Below are 25,089 nucleotides of genomic sequence, written 5' to 3'. Positions count from 1 at the left end.
TGGTTCATGGAACAAGAGAATTCCTGTACCAGGAATTCCCCAGAATTGACAAGTACCTTCCTTGCTTAATGAAGTTTTTAATATTAGCCTCTAAATGCAAAAATGCAACTATGGGTACAAAATAGGGATAAAATAATGTTCCCTCATAAGCTATTTTTCTTTTTTTTAATTAAACAGGATAAAACTGTCACAAAATTCACTCAGAAACAGGTTCTTCATCAAAAACAAATAAACCATGACACTCATGCATATTATGTAAGTTTGTCCAGTTTAAATAATTTTTTAAAAATAATTTTATTTATTTATTTTTTTACTTTTGGCCGCGTTGGGTCTTCATTGCTACACGCAGGCTTTCTCTAGGTGCGGTGAGCGGGGGCTACTCTTCGTTGTGGTGCGCGGGCTTCTCATTGCCGTGGCTTCTCCTGTTGTGGAGCACGGGCTCTAGGCACGTGGGCTTCAGTAGTTGTGGCCCACAGGCTCAGTAGTTGTGGCTGACGGGCTCTAGAGTGCAGGCTCAGTAATTGGGGCACATGGGCTTAGTTGCTCCGTGGCATGTGGGATCTTCCCAGACCAGAGCTTGAACCCATGTCCCCTGCATCGGGAGGCGGATTCTTAACCACTGCGCCACCAGGGAAGCCCCAGCTTAAATAATATTAATGATAAATTATGGCTAGTGTTTCAAAGAAAAATAACTATAAAAGTGTTATTAAGAAAATTGGTATGGATATGTCTATGGTATGTGCTAGACTTTTCATCTTTTTTGATGTGCTCTTCTTATTTAAGTCTGAGTCTTTTATGTTCATCTTAAGTTATGAAGAACTAGCATAAGACATATCTCAAAAATGCCAAACGGGAAAATGTGGATCATGGTTAGTCTGATCCCTCAGGAGTACAATGAACCTGTGATTAGAATGTATACCTTTTTAACTGTAACTGACTTTTAATCTGCTATTACAAATAAAAGAAATAAAAGATGGCTTATGAGACAACAAAGTATGATGGTAAAGACTTTGAAGTGGGCAATAGGAAACCTGGATTTCAGGTTTACCACTAGTAACAGATGTCACTATGGAAATGTCAATTAGTCCCTCAGGGTCCTAGTTATCTGAAAATGGATGACCTCAAAGTTCACTTCAAAAATCCTATGATCCTGGTCTTCCCTGGTGGCACAGTGATTAAGAATCCGCCTGCCAATTCAGGGGACATGGGTTCGAGCCCTGGTCCGGGAAGATCCCACTTGCTGCGGAGCAACTAAGCCCATGCGCCACAACTACTGAGCCTGCTCTCTAGACTCCGCAAGCCACAACGACTGAGCCCGCGTGCCACAACTACTGAAGCCCGTGCACCTAGAGCCCGTGCTCCGCAACAAGAGAAGCCACTGCAACGAGAGGCCTGCACACCACAACAAAGAGTAGCCCCCACTCGCCGCAACTAGAGAAAGCCCGCGTGCAGCAACAAAGAACTTACGCAGCCAAAAATAAATAAAAAATAAATAAATTTATTTTTAAAAATTCTATGATCCTATTAGAAAGGTGCTATAATATTTAAAATGCATGTTTATAATAGAGTTTCTTACTTTGCATAGGTAATACTCAAATCCATTATAAATGTATATCTAATTGTATCCATTGTAGGGACTATGATATCTTGAATCTTGACACATTTATCTCCTAAATTAGTACTTTTAATTAATTCATTCCAGTGGATCCAGCGACCTCGGTTTTTCAACTATAAGAGAACATAAATTTTAAAGTATTATAACCATGCACTTGCTATCTAAAAGGCTCTTTTTAGCACAGTTATCATATTTGCTTTTAAAAACTTTACAGCCTTTTCCTCCTTTTTATTATGAAATGCGGTGGCTTCTCTTGTTGCAGAGCATGGGCCCTAGGCACGCAGGCTTCAGTAGTTGCGGTGCATGGGCTCAGTGTTGTGGCTCGCGGGCTCAGTAATTGTGGCTTGCAGGCTCTAGAGTGCAGGCTCAGTAGTTGTGGCACATGGGCTTAGTTGCTCCATGGCATGTGGGATCTTCCCAGACCAGGGATCTAACCCATGTCCCCTACATTGGCAGGTGCATTCTTAACCACTGCGCCACCAGGGAAGTCCCTGTCCTCTTAACACTCTAATCTTTCCAGACTGCCTTCAAGATGTCCTTGTGAGTATATCAAGAATTTATCTGAGAGCCACTCTGATGTGGCTGAAGTTACAATTGACAGGACTTTGGCTTAATGTTTTCATATTTTAAAGTAAATGGGCAATAATCTAACTAGAAACAAAATATCAAATAAACTCATATTTGTTTTTCTAAAATTATTCTCTTTGGCATATTGATCCAGGCTGATATTCAGTCAGAACATATTGGAATGGCTGGACTGATTGTTACATTATTGAAGTTCTTCTGAACCAGGGGCTAAATAGCTGCTGTCTTGATACCCTAAGTGATCCTGATTAGGGAATCCACCCTCCCCCACACAGATATCTTCCTCTCCAAGTTGTCCTGCCCTTCCCTGGAGATCCTAAGGCCTCTCACCCTCAATCAACAAAAGAGTTAGCACCTGGCAAAGAAGGAGGTCTCTTGGACTTCAGTGCTATGGCTGGCATCTAAGAATCTTCATTTTCTGGCAAGTCATATATGTATATGGTTTGTGTCTGGGTGACGGTAATTTTGCAAGTTTGGGTGAGTTTCTTCAGTAATTCATATTCTTGATTTCTTAGGTTTTAGCTTTTATTTTTATCAAAGTTATTTATGCACTATTTTAGAGTCAAAAGTTTACAAGGTTAAGGAAAAACAGCAGTTTCCCACTCTTATTTTCTCCTCTCTAACAGCAACTACCTTTGCCTCTTTAAGCTAGATATTTTTGATATTTACCTTCAATTGTTAAAGAATATGCTTGTGTTATCACTTCTTGATTTTTTAGTTTTAGAGATTATTCTATTGACTTCCCACTGTGACTAATGAGGATGAAACTCTCTTTCTGGTCATATTCTTAAAATTCTGTGTTAACATGGTTTTAGGGAAAGATTTTTGCACTGGCAATCAGGAGAGCTGGGTACAAGTCCTGGCTGTGCTGGTCAGTTGTGTTTCTAGGTTTAGGTAAAATTGTAATAAGTCTCTATCCAGATCTTATGTCTCTGTGAAGAAAAATTTGCATGAATCAAATAATTATGCAAATGCTTACTGTTTAAAAGTCTTCTTGTGAATTCTTTTTTAAATTGGAGAAAATAGATTTAATTTAAATCTGAAATTATAAAATATTCTCAAAGTAAGTTTATCTATACTGTCCACAAGTTATAGGAGGAGAAACTAAAGAGAAGGGACTAAAATGCTAACCACAGGAGTCAAAGTAACTCTAGGATGGGAACCCAGTTTTGACTGCTGATCTAAGACTTTGTGTTTTACAGCTTATCATAACAAGCATTTTATATCATACCTCATACATGTAGTCATAGACTAGGCCTTTTTCATCAAAGTGGCATTCCCATTTACCCACAGAGTCAGGTATTGGGTTGCTTTCATCTTTTCCCAGTATGACTAATCGTATGTAAATGTCAAAAACAATGCGACCATCTGTATCACAACTTCCTCCAATGGACCAAATCAAAGAAAATATAAAGCAAGCCTGTTGGTTAAAAAGAAAAATTAATCTAAACTATTTAAAAGAAAATTTTAACAGATTAACTAAAATATAGTATATTAAGTTCTGATTAATCTACTTGGAAAAGGTCAGATTTACAAATAAAGTAGAATGGAGCACATCTAAGTCACGTAACGAATCATTCCTCTGGCACTATGTATCTAAATTAAAATTCTCGTGCCAAATGACCTAGGAATTTCTCTTTTAGGAGTTTATCTTCAAATATATTCCCACTGGACAAAACGATATATGTACAAGAATATTTACTGCAACACTGTTTGTGGTAGCAAAATATCTGAAGCAACCCAAATGTTCTTAAATAGAAGTCAGCTTAATTGGAATATGCTACATACACTGGAATACGTGTAGCTCTTTAAAAAAAAAAAAAAAGGTAACCCAATACTGATATGGAAAGATCTCCAAAATATATTGTGAGAAAAGATGCAAATCAGTATGTACAGTATGCTAACATGTATAAAATATGTATACATATAGAAGAGGATATGCATCAAATATCTCTAGCAGGTTACATGAGGCACTGGTAATAGTGGTTGCCTTGAGGGTGGCTGGGGGACGGGTATGGGTGGAAAACTTTTGCCTTTTGAATTTTGCTCTAGGTGTATGCCTTATCTAGTTAGAAAAACCTATCAAAAATATTATAAGAGAAAATTTTCTGTGGCAACAAAGTGAAGGGAAAACCATGGGAGGGAACTGCTATTACCACAGAGTAGAATAGAAGATAGACTGAAAGAGGTGATCGAGGCATTTGAGAATAAGGTGGTGGATAGGAAAGTAGCATAGACCAGGGAAGAGTACAGAACACCTCTTTCCTTTGGCTCCCTGAGAGCCTTATTCTCTGCCATTCTCTGATCTCTAGACATTAACTAACCTGGACCACTGACTCCTTCCTACATATATCCTCTATGAATTCTGCCTGCAATGCTCCACCCAGCTGGTTGGATGCCTGCTCCTAGTCTTTCGTAGCCAGTTTGTTGTAGCCTACACTCTAGCTTAACATTTAGACAAGATCAATTCACCTGAAGTCCATATTGGTTTAATATTGTCACCTTATTAAGTGTTTATCAAATTATTATCTTTCATAAATAATAGGGTGTCTTGATTCATTCTGACATATTTTACTTTCTCTAAATCGTTTTTTAAATCAGAATACCAGGTCAGGGCAACTTTAATGTCTTCAGGTATTCTTTTGGTGCTCACCAAAAAACAGCTCTAGGTCTTGTAATGTCTTTCTCAACACAAGTATCATTTGCCAGAGGCATATTTTATTCCATAATTTAAAAACACAATAAGTATAAAACCAACCATAATCCAAACACGAATGTGCTTGCTGGTAGGATCGTTTTCTACCATGTTACAGAGTAGTACTTCAAAGAGGCGTGTGAGAGATACAACTACATTGCTATCGCTTGTAGGAATCAGTTCCTTCAAAGTGAAAAGAATAAGATACTTTACTTTCATCTTATTTATATAATGAAAGAAAATAAACATTTCATTTAAAAAATGTAGTTTTCCTAAGGTCTTTATAAAATTTAAACTTAAGGAATTTAAATTGTAGGCATGATAAAAATCTCTCAAATACTTTAGTCTAGCATATTACATTACACAGTTGTGCAAACCATATTCTTATTCTGAATTATTTGAGAAATGAAAACTAGTAAGAGAATAAACAATGCTCTAGATATAGTAGAAACGAAGTTTATAACACCCATTTATTCATCTGTTTATTCAACAAACATTTATCAAAAACACAGTATACCTATATACCAAGCTAGGAGATATGAAACTAAAACACATGATCTCTGAAAAGAAGTGGTTTTGAAATTAAATAGACTAAAATAATATGGTATAATAATGACATGACAGAGGAAGTCCCAAGGTAGTGGGAGGTTACTAGAATACTTGAGATTAACAATTAGCCCAGACCCAGGTAGGAAGACAAGGAGGGAAATAGGAGAGGAATAATCAAGGAAGATTTCCCAGATGAAGGAATAGCTGAGATGAATTTGGAAGGCAAGTGTGAGTTAACCAGGTGCAGAAGGGAATAATGTTCAAGGCAGGGGAAACAACATATATACAGACATGGAGATGTGAGTGGACACAGAGTATTAAAGGGATTCTGTAGGATGTGAAAAGAGGGTGTGAAAGAGGAATGGCAAGAAATAAAACCTGAGAAGCAGACAGGGGTCAGATCCTGAAAGGCTTTATAGGCTATGTTAAGGATGTCATGCTAAGACGAAGAGGGTTCCAATGGGGGGTTTTAAGTAGGGGAGTAAATGGAATGAATTTGTGTTTTGGAATCCTCATTCTGGTAGCAGGATGTAGACTGGACCAGAGTAGCTCTACTGTATTGATTCAGGTAGGAAATGATGAAGGTCAGAACTGAAGCTATTATGACAGGATGCAGCGGGGTGGTCAGAGGAACTGCGATGGAGAGGAGAAGACAGATACGAAAGTTAGCAATGAGGGAAAAATCAATAGATGCTGGGGACTAACTGGCTATGGAAAATATGGGAATGAATTATGAAAAGAAAATCTATCACTCATTATCAGAAAGATGAAGTTTATTTTGTATTTTTTACAACATATAGTATTAGCTTTAAAATTTTAAAAACTGAAAAATGATTATTTGTATATTTTTTCTATGAGAGGTTGTATAGAATCTTCATAAAGTGAAATTGTCTTCTTTTATTTTATGCAGGATATTTTTCCTATCTCCAAAATAGTATTTTAGGATGAAAATCTACTGAATACTCTTTTCCCTTCTCTATTATGTGGTGGTCCCCAAAAAGATATATCCACATCCTAATCCCAGGAAGCCACAAAGGTGATCTTATTTGGAAAAAGGGTCTTTGAAAATGTAATTAAGTTAAAGTCTCAAGATGAGGAGATCATTCTGGATTATCTGGTGGGTCCTAAATTCAAAGTCATAAATCCTTATAAAAGTCACATAGTGGAGAGACACACAGAGTAGAAGGCCATGTGAACATGAAGAAAAAGACTAGAGTTACGCAGGCACAAGTCAAAAAAGGCTGGAGCCAAAAGAAGCTGGAAGAGATAAGGAAAGAGTCTCCCTTAGTGCTACCAGAGGAAGCACATTCTTGCCAACACCTTGATTTCAGACTTCTGGCCCCAGAACTGTGACAGAATAAATTTCTGTTGCTTTAAGTCACCAAGTGTATAGTAATTTGTTACAACAGCCCCAGGAAACTAACACAATATGTAAAGTTTTCTCACAAAATACTATATGTATATGTGAGGTTTATTTGTTTGTCTGTTTTTGCGGTACACGGGCCTCTCACTGTTGTGGCCTCTCCCATTGCGGAGCACAGGCTCCGGACGCGCAGACTCAGTGGCCATGGCTCACGGGCACAGCCGCTTCACGGCATGTGGGATCTTCCCAGACCGGGGCACGAACCCGTGTCCCCTGCATCGGCAGGCCGACTCTCAACCACTGCGCCACCAGGGAAGCCCCACTATAGTTTTAATCCAAAGAGTATAGCTGGAATAAATTTTACCTCTGGGTTATTCAGACGTAACTTCAGCAATATAAAACCACAGGGTGGTGGGGACTTCCCTGGTGGCGCAGTGGTTAAGAATCCACCTGCCAATGCAGGGGACATGGGTTTGAGCCCTGGTCTGGGAAGATCCCACATGCCATGGAGCAACTAAGCCCATGCACCACAACTACTGTGCTCTAGAGCCCACAAGCCATAACTACTGAGCCCGTGTGCCACAACTACTGAAGCCCATGAGCCTAGAGCCCGTGCTCTGCAACAAGAGAAGCCACCACAATGGGAAGCCCGTGCACCACAACGAAGAGTAGTCCCCACTCACCACAACTAGAGAAAGCCCGCAAACACCAATGAAGACCCAACACAGACAAAAATAAATAACTAAATAAAATTAAATTTTAAAAAACCAAAGGTGGATATTGCTATAATGATGCTGTGTAAATCACTTTTAATTCAACTATAAAAGCTAAAGGAGAAAAGTATTAAAAACAACTATAACTAAATTATGTTAATGTATACATACTATAAATAAATGTTAATTGTGACATCAATAGCCTACAATGTGGGGAAAGGAGGGATAAAAGTGGAGAGTTCTTACATGTAAATGAATTAAGTTGTTATCAGCTTAAAGTACCCTGTTTTAAGATAATATATGTAAGCTCCTTGGTAACAAAAAAGCAAATACTTATAGAAGTTACACAAAAGAAAAGGAGAAAGGAATCAAATCCTATCAATACAAAAAACAAAACAAAACAAAACACAAAGGAAGACAGCAAGAGAGAAAAGAGGGACAAAAGAACTACAAGATAAACAGAAAATAGTTTTTAAAATAGCAATAGTAAATTCTTTCCTATCAATAGATAGTTTAAATGTAAATAGGTTAAACTCCCCAGTAAAAAGACACAGAGCAGCTGAATAGATTAAAAAAACAAAGATCCAACTGTATGGTGTCTATAAGAAACTCACTTTAGATTCAAGGACACACATAGGCTGAATATGAAGGGATGGAAAAAGATATTCCATGCAAATGGTAACCAAAGGAAAGCAGGAATGGCTATATTAAATAATATGAAGTAGACCTTAAGTCAAAAACTATCTCTAGAGACAAAGAAGGTTATTATTACATAATGATAAAATGATCAATTGAATAGGGAGATAAAGCAACTGTAAATACATATGCACTCAACATCAGAGCACCTAAGTATATAAAACAAATACTAACTGATATGAAAGGAGAGACTGATAGCAATACAATAATATTAGGAGACTTCAATATCCCATTTTCAATAAGGGATAGACTATCCAGACAGAAAATCAGTAAAGAAACAGTGAACTTGACAACACCATAGACCAAATATAACTAACAGATATATATACAACTTTTCACCCAAGAGCAGAAGAATATACATGCTTTTCCAGTGCACAAAGAATATTCTTTAGGATAGACCCCATGTTAGATCACAAAACAAGTCTTAAGAAACTTAAGATTGAAATTATACCAAGTATCTTTTCTGACCACAATGGATTAAAACTAGAAATCAGAAAAAAAAAAAGAGAAAATTCACAAATATGTGGAAACTAAATAACATACTCTTGTACAACCACTGGGTCAAAGAGGAAATCAAAAAATATCCTGAGACAAATGAAAATGGAAACAATATATACCAAAACTTATGAGGTACACCAAAAGCGGTACTAAGAGGAAGTTTATAGCAATGAACACTTTCATTAAAAAAGAAAAAAGTTCTCAAATAAACAACCTAATTTTATACCTCAAAGAACTAGAAAAAGAAGAGCAAACTAATTTCACATTTGGCAGAAGGAAGGAAATAATAAAGATCAGAGTAGGAATAAATCAAATAGAGACTAGAAAAACAACAGAAAAAAAATCAACAAAACTAAGAGTTGGTTTCTTGAAAAAATATACTAAGTAAACAAACCCTTAGCTAGACTAACCAAGAAAAAAGAGAGAAGACTCAAATAAATAAAATCAGAAACGAAAGAGGAGACATTGCAATGGACGACTCAGAAATAAAAAGAAATAATAAGGAACTATTATGAACAATTATATGCAAACAAATTGGATAATCTAGAAGAAATGGATAAATTCCTAGAAACATACAACCTACCACAACTGAATAGAGAAGAAACAGAAAGCCTGACTAGACCAATAACAAATAAGGAGATTGAAGTCATAATCAAATACTTCCCAACAAAAATTCCCAGGGCCAGATGATTTCACAGCTTCACAATTCTACCGAACATTCAAAGAATTAATAAAAATCCTTCTCAAACTCTTCAAAAAATAGAAGTAGAGGGAATATTTCTGAACTCACTCTCTGAAGCCAGCATTATCCTAATATCAAAGCCAGAGAAAGCCACCACAAGAAAAAAAAACAACAAAAAACTATAGGTCAGTATCTCTGATGAATGTAGATGCAAAAATCCCCAAGAAAATACTAGCAAACTGAATTCAACAACTCATCAAAAAGAGAATACACCATAACCAAGTGGGATTTATCCCTAGGATCCAAGGTTGGTTTAACATATGCCAATCAATCAATGTGATGTAATACATTAACAGAATGAAACATAAAACCACATAATCATCTGAAGAGATTCAGAAAAAAACATTTGACAAAGTTCAATATCCATTCATGATAAAAATCTCTGCAACAAAATTAAGGCCACTTATGAAACTCCCAGACTTAAAATCATAATTGGGTAAAACGGAAAGCTTTTCATCTAAGATCTGGTACAAGGCAAGGATGCCCCCTCTCACCACTTTTATTCAATACAGTGCCAGAAGTACTAGCAAGAACAGTGAGACAAGAAAAAGAAATAAAAGACATGCAAATCAGAAAAGAAGTAAATTTATCTCTCTTTGTAGATGACATAATCCTATTTGTAGAAACCCTAAAGACTCCACGGAGATGGGAGGGAAGGGGGACACAACATTTTAGAACTAATAAAATTCAATAAAGCTGCAGGATACAAAACAAACTCACAAAAAATGTTGATGCATTTCTTTTCATCAGCAATGACCTATTTAGAAAGGAAATCAAGAAAACAATCCCATTTATGATAGCATCAAAAAGAATAAAATACTTAAGAATAAATTTAACCAAGGAAGTGGAATATCTGTATACTGAAAACTATAAAACAGTAATGAAAGAAACTGAAGACACAAATAAATGGAAAGATATTCTGTGCTCAAGGATTGGAAGAATGTCCATCCTACCCAAGTGAACTACACATTCAATGCAATCACTATCAATATTCCAATGACATTTTTTACAAAAATAGAAAAACCAATTCTAAAATTTGTATGGAACCACAAAAGACCTCAAATAGCCAAAGTATTCTTAAGAGAGAAGAGTAAAATTGGAGACATCACACTTCCTGATTTCAAACCATATTACAAAGCTCTAGTACAAAACAGAATGGTAGAGGCATAAAAACGGACATATAAACCAGTGGAACAGAGTAGAAATAAACCCAACCATATATGGTCAGCTGATCTTTGGCAATGGTGCCAAGAATATACAATGAGGAAAGGATAGTCTCCTTAATAACTGGTGTTGAAAAAACTGGATGTCCACATGTAAATGAATGAAATGGGACCCTTACCTTGCACTAGACATAAAAATCAGCTTGAGATGGATTAGACTTAAATGTAAAACCTGAAACCATAAAACTCTTAGAAGAAAACATGGTGGGGTGGGGGGGAAGCTCCTTGACATTGGCTTGGCAATGATTTTTTTGGATATGACATCAAAAGCTCAGGCAAAAATACAAAAATAAACAAGTGGGACTACATCAAACTAATAAACTTTTCTGCACAGCAAAGGAAACCATCAAAAAATGAAAAGGCAACCTACTGAATGGGAGAAAAATATCTGCAAATCATATATATAATAAGGAATTAATATCCTAAATATATAAGGAACTCATACAACTCAACAGCAAAAACACAAACAACCCAATTTTTTAAATGGGCATAGGACCTGAATAGACATTTTTTTCTGGAAACAACATAAAAATGGTCAACACATATATGAAAAGCCACTCAGCCTCACTAATCATCAAGGAAATGCAAATCAAAACCACAATGAAATATCACCTCACACCTGTTAGGATGGGTATTATCAAAAAGATAAAAGATAATAAGTGTTGGTGAGAATGTGGAGAAGAGAGAACCCTCGTGCACTGGTGGTGGGAGTGTAAATTGGTCCAGCCATTATGGAAAACAGTACGGAGGATCCTCAAAAAATTAAAAATAGAACTACCATATAATCCAGCATTGCCTCCTCTAGATACAGCACCCAAAGGAAATGAAATAAGTACCTCAAAGAGATATCTGTGCTCCCATGTTCATTGAAGCATTATTCACAATAGCCTAGATATGGAAACACCTAAGTGTCCCCTGGTGGATGAATGGATAAAGATATTGTGGTGTATATATAATGGAATAATATTCATTCTTAAAAAAGAAAATCCTGCCATTTTCAACAACATAAACAAAACTTGAGGACTTTATGCTAAGTGAAATAAGCCAGACACAGAAAGGAAAAAACTGCATGATCTCACTTGTATGCAAAATCTAAAAGTTGAACACATAAAAAGAAGCAGAGAGTAAAACAGGTTACCAGGGGTGGGGAGGGGAGAGAAATGGGGAGATACTGGGCAAATAGTACAAAGTTACATCTATGCAGGATGAATAAGTCTAGAGATCTAATGTACAACATGATGACTTTAGTTAATAATACTGATACAATATGTATCAGTACTGGAAATTTGCTAAGAGAGTAGATTTCAGGTGCTCTCATCACACACACACAAAAGTATGTTAACTATTTGAGGAGATATGTTAATTAACTTGACTGTGGTAATCATTTCACTACATACATGTATATCAAATCAACATGTACACTTTAAGTATTATAACTTTTATTTTTAAAATTAAAAAAATTAAATGCATGCACACACATACATACACACACACACACACACCCCAAGTAGAAGTATACTAGGGAAATGTAGATAATATCAATAGATATTATCAATGTCAATATCCTTGTTGTGATATTATAATACAGTCTTGCAAAATGTTACCATGGGGGGACATTAGGTGAAATGTATGTGGGATCTCTCTGTATTAATTTTCTTTAAAAAGAAAAATTTATTTATTTATTTATTTATTTTTGGCTGCGTTGGGTGTCCGTTTCTGCGTGCGGGCTTTTCTCTAGCTGTGGCGAGCAGGGGCTACTCTTCGTTGCGGTGTGCAGACTTCTCATTGCAGTGGCTTCGCATGTTGCGGAGCATGGGCTCTAGGCACGTGGGCTTCAGTAGTTGTGGCACGCAGGCTTCAGTAGTTGTGGCTCGCGGGCTCTAGAGCACAGGCTCAGTAGCCGTGGCACACGGGCTTAGTTGCTCCGCGGCATGTGGGATCTTCCCAGACCAGGGCTCGAACCCGTGTCCCCTGCATTGACAGGTGGATTTTAACCACTGCGCCACCAGGGAAGCCCTCTGTATTATTTCTTACAACTGCTTGTGAATCATGGATTGTCATAATAAATATTTCAATTTTTTTAAAAAGTGGATACTACATGTCTAAGGAGAAACTGATTTTAGTTATTTATCCTACCATTCTGACTTTAGACTTAGTCAAACTGAATGGAAAGTAAAGAAATTTGAGTGTATAAGAGAATTATAGTGTTACCTTGCATTTTTTCTTACGAAGACTTAAAGTGGGCTGTATTAACCAGTCAAAAAGTCCTCTCAGAAGAGCTTGATGATCTGGTTCCTGTAGTGGTCCTTTCAGTGAATTCAACCAAGAAGACACAAGTGGTTGCCATCCCAATTGTGAGGGCTCCAAATAAATCATGCCACAGCGGCTTACAGTGGCAGGCTACAGAAAAAAGACAAGTTTTCCTTTTCTAATCTGGTAGTTATTAACTAATTCTTTGCATGACTTATAAGGTCCTTCATGATCTGGCTCCTATCTTCCTCTACAGCATTCACATACACTAGATGAAACCATTTGCAGTTACAGTTCCCCAGATATGGCATGGCTCCATGTCTCTATAAGTTATCTTGTCATGATTTGGAACGCCCAGCCCCAACCAGTCTCTGTGGAGAAGTCTTACCCCTCAAAACCAGATCAAACACTCAAACATTTTTCATTGTCGTCCTCCTCTACCCATTCCTCTCTTGGGTGCTCACCCCCTCCATATTCTTAGAGCACTTAACATGTAGCTCTGTACTGGGATATACATATTTATTAGCATGGTTCTCATCCTCCCTAAATGAGCATACACTGTGTCTTATTCATCTTTGTATTCCTTGTGCCTAACTCACTTTCTGACACATAATAAAAAGTACTTACTGACAAAGTGAACAAATGAATAAATGAACAAACAAAAACTACTGTTATATTAAATTATGAACTTACTGAGGCCTGGGAAAGGTCCATTGCTTCAAAGATGAGACTCATTTGAGGGGACATTTGAATTATTTCTCCACTCATAAGGCAGAGCTGAAGACAATAATTTTTCAAATGTTTATTTTTAAAAAATCTCAAACTTCTCAGGTAAAAATTTATTCTATTTATTAAAGTATCTCCTATGATATAATGGAATAAGTATTAGAATGGAAGCCAGAAAAATCTTAATTCTAGGTCTAGTTCTGTCAATTACTTACTAGGTAAGCAAATATATATCTCTGACTCTCAGTCTCTTCACCTATAAAAAGGGATAATTTTCCTCTCATAGTATTAAGGGAGAGGGGAACTACATGATATATTGAAAAAAAAATAAAATCCTACACAAATGCCAGCTTTTGCTATTAAAAATTACATGAAATACTCCTGATTTTATAAAGTTGTCATAAGACCTTTTTTATTAATAAAAAAAAGAGAAATAGAAGAAACAGAGAATACTATGAACACTCACATACCCATCTCGTAGATTTAACCCATGTTAACATTTTGCCATATTTACTTAGTCTTTTTAAAAAGTATTTTAAAGATCATTACAAACATCATGGCATTTCACATCAATATTCATCTTTAAAAATAAGGACTTTTCTATATAACCACAATAACATTATCACATCTAACAAAATTACCAATAATTCCTTAATATCATCTAGTACTCAGCCAATACTCAAATATTCTCAGTTGTACAAGAAATGTCTTTTCAACTGATTGATTCAAACCAAAATTCAATCAAGGACTATGCATTGGGCTTGCCATGTCCTCTTGGTATCTCTTAATCTAAAACATTCCTCTTTAATCAAATATGTGAAAAACTGAATTTATCAACTGTGTCCTTTCTGCCAAATTCCTATCTTGTCCATTATTATTAAAGCCACTGTATCCTCTCAATCTCCTTGGCTTCCACCTTTGGAATTATCATTAACTTTTAATAATGTTGGTAATAATTATAAACTGTTGATACCCCAAATTAATTGCATTATTAGGTCTTTAAAATTCTTCCTCTACATTTATTTTTCAGTGCTTCATCTCTGATTCATTACTCTAATCCCAATTTTGCCCCTATCTAGTTCATCAACAATGCAGCATTTAACATTTCTGGATCTGTTTCATATCTGTAAAATGAATGAACGGTCTAGTGCTGGATTGTCCAATGAGACAGTCAGTAATCATATGTGGCTATTTATATTTCATTTTAGTTAGATAAAATTTAAAATTCAGTTCTTCTATTGCACTTAGTCACACTTTAAATGCTCAATAGCTGCATGTGACTAGTAGCTACCTTATTGGACAGTGCAGATATGTCCATCACTACAGAAAGTTCTATTGGACAATGCTTGTCTAGAATACTTTTAAGTTTCTACCAGGCTGTTTCAGCAAACATTCTCCTTCTTGCTACAAATTTGGGAGGGGGAGTCAACATTCTCCTCGCTCCCCCATGCTATTTCCCAACTACTTCTATTCCATCCTCTATTACAGCCCTTGCTCCTTTGACAACCCCTGCTTGGCTAAAGCCTTTGGCAGCTGGCTCAGTCTCTTTCTCTCTACTATAACTCTGGCCTGAGCCAATGTTCATAAGGGGAAATATCTCATTACAGCACCCCCGCCCCCCGCCTCCGGTATTTAACTACCTTTTCTTCACTTACTTCTCCCCTACTCCACTCCAGCCATCCACCTTATATACCTGGGACCTTCTCTCCTGGAACACTACACAATTCTGAGCATTCAAGTCTCTGCTCCATCCAGCTCTCTCACTCATTGACTCCTACTCTATTTGCTCTTCATTTTCATATCCCTGTTGTTTTCACTTCTTTCTTTAGGTAGCTTCTGTTCTATGGTCCAGCACTTCCATCCTTCTCATGCCAATATATATATATATTTTTTTCCGGTACGCGGGCCTCTCACTGTTGTGGCCTCTCCCGTTGCGGAGCACAGGCTCAGCGGCCATGGCTCACGGGCCCAGCCGCTCCGCGGCATGTGGGATCTTCCCGGACCGGGGCACGAACCCGTGTCCCCTGCATCGGCAGGCGGATTCTCAACCACTGCGCCACCAGGGAAGCCCTCATGCCAATATCTTTAAAGTCTTTCTGTATTTCCAATCTGGCAACATTATCTACACCCACATCCAAGGTGCTTAAATTGGTAGGGAAAATCTCACAAAGGCAGACCTTGGCACTATAGTTTATAACTCATGGTCTTCAACTCCATCAGGTTCTCCATAACACTCAGATATGCTTCTATGTTTTCCTAGGCAGCTGTCTTTCCCATTTTCCATGATGGCTAATTTAGATGTTCCCCTTTCTCCTTGAGTATACAAAGAACCAGGGCCTGCCACTGCACAAAGAAAAAATAAATAATCAAAAGGATTTGCCTTCAAATTTCCACTATCAAAGCCATACATTCACCTTTCCTGCTCTCCTCTCATCCAATATGAAACAATCCTTCCATTTGGCTCTGAATCCTTAGACTTGACTGGACTGATTAACCCCTCTCTTCTGAATCATCACTATTTCTCCTCTGTTTACTTTCCCCTTTAGTTCAATCAATACGACTGACTGAATGAATGAAAGAAAGAATATGAACAAATGACTAACCACCTATGATAAAGTACTGGAGTATATGTTTGAATGCTAATTAAATTAGTTTGCTTATTTAATATTATAATTATTTCATAAAAGCAAAAAAATAAATTGTGATATACTAACACAGTAGAATACTAATACAGACACAAAATAATAAATAAATAAAATGGATCTACAATATAAATATCACAGATCACTATATTGACCAAATGAAAGAAAACACTAAAGAGTATGATTCTATTTATATGAAGTTCAAGAACTGGCAAAACTAGTTTATGATGGTAGAAGTCAGAATAGTGATTGCCCCTTGGGGAGGGTATACTGATTGGGTAGGGAGATGAGTGAACTTTGTAGGAAGCAATAAATTTTACGCACTTTTATTTAGGTGATGGTTATGTGAGTGTACACATATGTAAAAATATCTTAGAATCTAAACTTAAAGTTAGTGCACATTTTATACTTATGTTACCTCTCAATTAAAATAAATACTAGAAGACTTCCATTTTCTCTTTTTTTGTATATCTCATAGGTTTAAGGTAACGTATAAGCACTGAAGCAACTGATGTTATCAAAAAAGAATGAGGGCTTTTTATTTTCTTCTAAAATATTAAAGTTCTATAAGAAACCTTAACACTGTAGTCGCTTAACTTATTGCCACCCATTACATTACTATGCCTTCCTGCTAATACAGTAATTTTAATATACTTGCATTCTAATTAAAAAATTAAGCAAAGAATTTACTACAGCATAGTTTTCACTGAAAAGATAATTTATAAACTTATTCAATTTGCTGCATCCCTTATTTTACATATATAGTCTGAGATGATTAGTTGTTGAACACATAACATTGTTTAAGCCTATCTGCATCTGCTTTGCTTTTTTTAATTGTGGTAAAAAGAAAATAACATAAATTTACCATATTAACCATTTTTAACTTTACAGTTCAGTAGTGTTAAGTATATTCATATTGTGCATCTGTTTTGCTTTTAATCATGATAATTTACCTTTTTATTATCATCCAATACCGTGTTCATGCTCTCTATCCACAAAGTGTCAATGGGACCATCAAATACAACCCATTTCCGGTCAGGTGTTTCTGATAAGGCAAATTCTCTAAAAGTGTTAGCCACAATACCATCAGTCCACTGAGGAGGAAAAAAGGAAGAGGTGGAAAGTGTCCTTAAAAAACTATAAAGTGATAATACAAAAACATTTCAAATGTCTTGGCTTAATGTGCATTATCAATGAGAGTGGAGAATGTTTATACTGTAGATTACCTCATGGGACACAGGATCAAATTGTCCAAAAAGTTGGCCCATAGTAATGGATTTGGGGTTTACTGTCCTATAAATGACCTTTTCTTCCTCTCCATAGCCACGTTCATTCATAAGAGTTAGAGTATCAGCCAGCATATGCAGAACTTCTGTTTTAGCAGCAAAAGGTTCTCCTACTAACATAAAACTATTAAGGAAAAGAAGTCATTATACAATAAGATTCTAAAAAATAATGTAAATTAAATTATTTCCCTATATATTGGTATATAAAATTTTACCCTATGATAATTACTACATATAATTTTTGAAATTATATTAATTTTTCTCAGATATAAGGGAAATACATTTAACTTAATTGATTGATCTCTAAATCAGATTCTCGACATTAATACCATTATCTACAAAAGAGAATAAAAAATTTCCAAATGAAAATGGAAACTTAGTAACTGCATATTCAAAAAAATTTTTTTAATGACTTGGGGTTTCCTAAGCAGAGGAGAGGAGACGATTCACTTTTCCTCAAGATTTCACGTGCTATAGTGCTCTTTGCCAAATATTTCTGAATCTCCTCTCTCCTGGCGCATAGGATTCCTCACTCTCTTGTGGGAATACTAGGTGACTAAGGAGTAATAAATGGCAATGATGAGTGTTACTTCTTAGGGGATAGATAATTGCCAGTGACGGACCTTACAGAGCTCTCCTTTCCCTCTAGCACACCTGGGACCCACAATGTTGAGATGGTGGCTGCTCCAACAGCCTGGGACCTGAGTGATTATGATGAGCAGAACCTCCCTGTTAAACTATAATGGAAACAGTACAAAAGATTTGGGTGCGGATTGTTTCTATGGAATAACCTAGCCCATCCTTAATGACAGAAATTGGTAACTAGAAGGGCAAAATGTATTCTTGCCATAATAAAAAAGACTAAAATAAGTGGCACTGGCTTAGAGGCTAAGTTGTGGGTGGCGGCTAAAGGATTGGCAATTAATATTATGCAATGATCAAACATTTGATAAATTTATCCCTGAGATAACCTGGAAGATAGATAATATAACTAATGATATTGTAGTTTTAGGGGAAAAGGATAGTGAACAGAATATTATTAGTATATATTGGCAGCTGATGGCTATATTTAACAAGGAACTACAAAAAGAAATAAGCTTAAGAAAATATGGTCAGTTTGCAAGCAGGAATGAAAGTAGAGGGAGTTGAGAAATTCAGAGACTTGAGGGATTGAATGAGGTAATTTATTCTCACCTGCAATTGGTAAAACATAAATTGAGAAAATCTTTGAACAACAAAGGTCGACTCAGCCTAGTATCAAGGATCAAATCAATAAGCCTAATATGTTCAAGGATACTACAAGGAAGTTTAGAAAGGTATGACTTAATAAGGACTATAGTTGTGGCTACTAGCATATGGAACTACCTGGAATCAAATAGAAAAAAAACTTATTAAATAGTTTTTGAGAGAGTTTACTGACAAAGAAACCATGAGTCTAGGCTAAAACACATGTGAATGTTTAAGATGTAAAGAAGACTCTTAGGTACTGAATGCATGAGGGTTGACTGTACTAATTCCCTCTATTATTATATATGTTTGAAAATTTATATAATACAAAGGTTTGGTTTTTTTTTTTAATTTTGCCTTAAACAAAATCATGACCTTTGAGACTTCAACTTTCTATAGGCAGTAAGTGGGCTGAAAACATTTCTCAGCTCTCAAGGATATTTTCTCTATTGTCCACCTCACAAGTGACCAGGGAAGAAAATGGAGATAGAAAGACCTCTCAAAAGGTTGAACCGAAGTCCACAGAGCAGAGGTTACTGGAAAGCCTCTCTCGGGTAGCAAAATCAAGCAGAAATAGATCCAGGTTTTATGGGGATTTCAGTTTATACAATTGGTGGGGAAAGCTCTCTAAGGAAAAAAATATATATGTAATTACAAATACAAAAATGTCCACCGCCACTTTAATGACACCCTTTCCAATAAATTATATATAAAATGATTATGACCCCCTGGAAGGGCCTCTACAAATAAGAGGTCCTGAAGTTTAAACTTCAGTAGTTTCACAATCTATCTCTGGAACTGGGCTCCCACACGCACAGCTGGGTTTCAGAACTGCTACTGACAAGTGTTGGCTTGGTCTCCTATTCTTCAGTTTCTGAATGGGAGTATTTGCTCTGATAATCCTGCTCTGGTAAACCCACTATTATAATAGTGGATGTATGCAGGGAAGACAACTTGTCTTTGTAGTTTTAGGTCTTTGGAGCAAGAAGAACAGCTTCCAAATCTGATACACAAACTTTCATGCATCACCTAGAGATCCTATACTTTGAGTTTGGTTCATTGATAGATCAGAACTTTTAGGTTGTCTCCCTGGGAAAGGAAAAGTGTGTTCTACATGCATGAAGTAGAGCAAATAACATATTTGATGATCAAAAGGGCAAATTGTGGTGGTCATTAGTGCTACATCGCTGAATGAGTACGCCTTACCACTCCTTTTTGGACAGGTAACATGAGAGAGAAATAAACCTTTGTTTTTAAGCTACTGGAATGGAGATGGGGGGTGGGGTGTTGTTCCCTAGCCTACCTAGCATACAAAGTTTGCTGAGTCTTTTAGTTCACAAATTTTAGTTGTTTTAATAGTTTAACTTAAAAAACAACATCTAAGTATGGCAGACTATCTATAATCTATAATCTTACCCATGTCTAACAATCATCATCTCATATGTCTGAATCATTTTTTCAAGAAAAAATTTAACAGGCTGAAGATTATGTACTTTGCAGGCTTCATGAGCACATTCCAAAAATTCCTAAAATAAAAGAAAAATGGAATGCATTTCTACAAAATGGTATTATAAATCATGTCATTCATGTCCTATAAATGTAGACTTTTCATTTAGAAATAAGAAAATTGTATCTTCTTATATTTATAAATTATTTCTTGAAACTTTATTTTTTAATTAAAAGGAGGAACAAATAAAATTAAAATACTTTAAAAATATTAGTATTCCCCATTATAAGTTATCAATGATCATGGCACCATAGCATTGGGTGTATGCTGCATGAAAACAACTCCTCTTAATAGTTTTTCCAGAATTTCACTTTTGGTTAGGATATAGAAGGACATGCCAAACAATCCTTCACACTATAGTAAATAGAAATAAACAGAGGTTACAAAAATTATAAAGCTTTTAAAGATACAGGAGCACTTTGGATGCAAATAAGTCTAAAGGAATTAAACTTCAGAAGGGGATGAGCCTTTCCTAGGTGAACACAGATCAACAGCTAATTTTGCCTCTGGGAGCAAGTATAGACATAGGTGGGCATTGGATTGAGCCTACTATAGGCAGAGGGACTTTGCTGAAGTAAGGAGAAAATAACAGATATTTTAATGGTCATGTGGACTTATGTGAACCTCATAAAACTGGAGGAGCCTCAAACGCAAAGCTGGTTTTCCCATGGCCTATGCTTTTGCTGAGTCTGAAGTGACATAAGAAATCAAAGGCTTAGCTAGAAAGGCACATAGAGAGAGATTTTCTTAGTCTTCAGATGCTTATATCCCAGAATGCTGCCATAGGAAGGGCCTTATTATACAATAGGACAATTTTCACTCTAAAGACATTTGAAACCAGAGGTAAACTAAAGCTCAATAATTCTGCAACAAAACTCTGGCTTAGGTCAACTCCTGATTGTACTGATCAACAGCTCAATCTAGCTATCTGACAAAGGAAAAACATGGTTTTTCTGCAGGAAAATAATACTAGTTCAGCCTCTACAATTATTTTCTATACAATTTTTAATACAAGTCATGAGAAAAAAAAGCTGATGATCAGTAGAAAAAAAATTAAATAAAACAAAATCACAGTTGACCTAGATGTTATAATTAGCAGACAAAACATTAAAATAACTTTTGGGACTTCCCTGGTGGTCCAGTGGTTAAGACGCTGTGCTCCCAATACAGGGGGCATGGGTTCGATCCCTGGTCAGAGAACTAGATCCTGCATGCCGCAACTAAAGGAGCCCACATGCTGCAACAAAGATCCCGCACAAGGCAATGAAGATCCCATGTGCCACAACTAAGACCTGGCACAGGCAATAAATAAATAAATATTTATAAATAAATAAATAACTTTTATAAATGTATAAAAGAAAATGGACAATATGACAAAAAATAGACGAAAAATGAAGAATTTAAGCAAAGATATGGAATCTTTTAATAAAACCAAATTGGATACACTAAAACTGAAAAAAATAAAATATGTGAAATTAAGAATTCACTGGGGAGCTGGAGTCAAGATGGCAGTGTGGGAAGACGTGGAGTTAGCTTCTCCCCACAACTAGGGTGCCTTCCCTCAGGTGGTGGGGGACTCCAACGCCCAAGGAGATGGGAGGAAACTCAAAGTGAACCAGTAGGACGTAGGGGGACTGACGGGGGGAGGAGAAGTGGAGGCCAGACAGGATTGGCACCCCTGAGGCAGGGAAAATCAGGAGAGGCAGGTGGGAGGGACTCTCCGAGAAGAGCAGGACAGGAGTGGAGGGTGATCGCTTGGCCCACTCGGGCTGGGGAGGCTGCTGAGCTCGCAAGCCAGTACACCCCCTCCAAAGCCCCACGTGGGTCCTGGGAGCATAGGAGGGAGGTCAGGGATCAGGAGAGGCAGGTAGGAGGGGCCCTCCCACACTGGAGGAGCAGGAGAGGAGAGGAGGGTGTTTGCCCTGCCCACTCGAGCCAAGGAAGCCTGCTGGGCTCCCAGGTGAGGTCCCCTGCCCTCTGAGACCAGGGGTGGGGGGCATCCCTGGGCCCCTTCTGTTCCTTGAACCTAAGCCCCACCCTCCACAGCCCCAGGGCCTTTTCCAGCCCTGTGGGTACTAAGCATAGGCCCCACCTACTACACAAAGCTCGCCCTTGCTTAGGTCCCACCCTCCACAGCCAGGGCCTCCCCCTCCGCCTTTTTTTTTTCTTTTCCCTCCTCCTCTTTTTTACTGTTGTGCTACTGATGTACCTTCCGGTTGTTGATTCATCTATATTTTCATTTTTATATTCTAACATATCTGTTAAGTTTCCTAGTCTAATTTTATTTTTTACTTTGTTATTGTTCTCTTTTCTTTTTTTTTTTTTTTGCCACCCCACATGGCTTGCAGATCTTGGGTCATGAGCTGGGGACTGGGGTTGATTCATCTATATTTTCATTTTTATATTCTAACATATCTGTTAAGTTTCCTAGTCTAATTTTATTTTTTACTTTGTTATTGTTCTCTTTTCTTTTTTTTTTTTTTTGCCACCCCACATGGCTTGCAGGATCTTGGGTCATGAGCTGGGGACTGGGCGGAAGCTCCTGCGGTAGGAGCTGCAAGTCTGAACCACTGGACTAACAGAGAACCTCAGACCCCAGGTAATATTCATCAGAGTGAGGTCTCACCGAGTTCCTCATCTCAGCACCAAGACGACTTCCCTGGTGGTCCAGTGGTTAAGACGCTGTGCTCCCAATACAGGGGGCATGGGTTCGATCCCTGGTCAGAGAACTAGATCCTGCATGCCGCAACTAAAGGAGCCCACATGCTGCAACAAAGATCCCGCACAAGGCAATGAAGATCCCATGTGCCACAACTAAGACCTGGCACAGGCAATAAATAAATAAATATTTATAAATAAATAAATAACTTTTATAAATGTATAAAAGAAAATGGACAATATGACAAAAAATAGACGAAAAATGAAGAATTTAAGCAAAGATATGGAATCTTTTAATAAAACCAAATTGGATACACTAAAACTGAAAAAAATAAAATATGTGAAATTAAGAATTCACTGGGGAGCTGGAGTCAAGATGGCAGTGTGGGAAGACGTGGAGTTAGCTTCTCCCCACAACTAGGGTGCCTTCCCTCAGGTGGTGGGGGACTCCAACGCCCAAGGAGATGGGAGGAAACTCAAAGTGAACCAGTAGGACGTAGGGGGACTGACGGGGGGAGGAGAAGTGGAGGCCAGACAGGATTGGCACCCCTGAGGCAGGGAAAATCAGGAGAGGCAGGTGGGAGGGACTCTCCGAGAAGAGCAGGACAGGAGTGGAGGGTGATCGCTTGGCCCACTCGGGCTGGGGAGGCTGCTGAGCTCGCAAGCCAGTACACCCCCTCCAAAGCCCCACGTGGGTCCTGGGAGCATAGGAGGGAGGTCAGGGATCAGGAGAGGCAGGTAGGAGGGGCCCTCCCACACTGGAGGAGCAGGAGAGGAGAGGAGGGTGTTTGCCCTGCCCACTCGAGCCAAGGAAGCCTGCTGGGCTCCCAGGTGAGGTCCCCTGCCCTCTGAGACCAGGGGTGGGGGGCATCCCTGGGCCCCTTCTGTTCCTTGAACCTAAGCCCCACCCTCCACAGCCCCAGGGCCTTTTCCAGCCCTGTGGGTACTAAGCATAGGCCCCACCTACTACACAAAGCTCGCCCTTGCTTAGGTCCCACCCTCCACAGCCAGGGCCTCCCCCTCCGCCTTTTTTTTTTCTTTTCCCTCCTCCTCTTTTTTACTGTTGTGCTACTGATGTACCTTCCGGTTGTTGATTCATCTATATTTTCATTTTTATATTCTAACATATCTGTTAAGTTTCCTAGTCTAATTTTATTTTTTACTTTGTTATTGTTCTCTTTTCTTTTTTTTTTTTTTTGCCACCCCACATGGCTTGCAGGATCTTGGGTCATGAGCTGGGGACTGGGCGGAAGCTCCTGCGGTAGGAGCTGCAAGTCTGAACCACTGGACTAACAGAGAACCTCAGACCCCAGGTAATATTCATCAGAGTGAGGTCTCACCGAGTTCCTCATCTCAGCACCAAGACCCAGCTCTACCCAATAGCCTACAAACTCCAGTGCTGGAAGCCTCAGGCCAAATAACTAGTAAGACAGAAACACAATCCCACTCATTAAAAAAAAAAAAAAAAAAGAGAAGGCAAAAAATATATGTCACAGGTGAAGGAGCAAGGTAAAAACCTATAAGACCAAAAAAATGAAGAGGAAATAGGAGGCAATCTACCTGAAAAAGAATTCAGAGTAATGATAGTAAAGATGATCCAGAATCTTGGAAATAGAATGGAGGCATGGATTGAGAAAATACAAGAAATATCTAACAAAGATCTAGAAATACAGAAGAACAAACAAATGGAGATGAACACAATAACTGAAATGAAAAATACAGTAGAAGGAATCAATAACAGAATAACTGAGGCAGAAGAACAGATAAGTGACCTGGGAGACAAAATGGTGGAAATAACTGCTGAGGAGCAGAATAAAGAAAAAAGAATGAAGAGAATTGAAGACAATCTCAGAGACTTCTGGGACAACACTAAACACACAAACATTCGAATTATAGGGGTCCCAGAAGAAGAAGAGAAAAAGAAAGGGTATGAGAAAATATTTGAAGAGATTATAGTTGAAAACTTCCCTAACATGGGAAAGGAAAGAGTCACCCAAGTCCAAGAAGCACAGAGAATCCTATACAGGATAAACCCTAGGGAAAACACACCAAGACACATATTAATCAAACTAATAAAAATTAAATTCAAAGAAAAAATATTAAAAACAGCAAGG

At 37.6% G+C, this 25,089-nt stretch overlaps 1 protein-coding gene across 1 annotated transcript in view; it reads right to left on the bottom strand.

The window, feature by feature from the left end:
- DNAH12 (dynein axonemal heavy chain 12) overlaps positions 1-25,089 on the bottom strand; it is a 233,836-nt gene that overhangs the window by 89,723 nt on the left and 119,024 nt on the right. Inside the window, exons 30-37 of the mRNA XM_024123804.3 lie at positions 20,227-20,336; positions 17,524-17,707; positions 17,251-17,391; positions 13,623-13,706; positions 12,891-13,079; positions 4,959-5,078; positions 3,432-3,620; positions 1,577-1,728 (exon numbers count right to left, since the gene is read on the bottom strand). Of these exons, the coding sequence (XP_023979572.1) occupies positions 1,577-1,728; positions 3,432-3,620; positions 4,959-5,078; positions 12,891-13,079; positions 13,623-13,706; positions 17,251-17,391; positions 17,524-17,707; positions 20,227-20,336 (1,169 nt within the window). The remainder of the gene's footprint in view (positions 1-1,576; positions 1,729-3,431; positions 3,621-4,958; positions 5,079-12,890; positions 13,080-13,622; positions 13,707-17,250; positions 17,392-17,523; positions 17,708-20,226; positions 20,337-25,089) is intronic.

Source organism: Physeter macrocephalus, chromosome 18 (genome assembly GCF_002837175.3).
Source record: "Physeter macrocephalus isolate SW-GA chromosome 18, ASM283717v5, whole genome shotgun sequence".
NCBI classification, from domain to species: Eukaryota; Metazoa; Chordata; class Mammalia; order Artiodactyla; family Physeteridae; genus Physeter; species Physeter macrocephalus.
The sequence above is the reverse complement of the archived record's forward strand: the minus strand, read 5'-3'. Positions and strand labels throughout refer to the sequence as shown.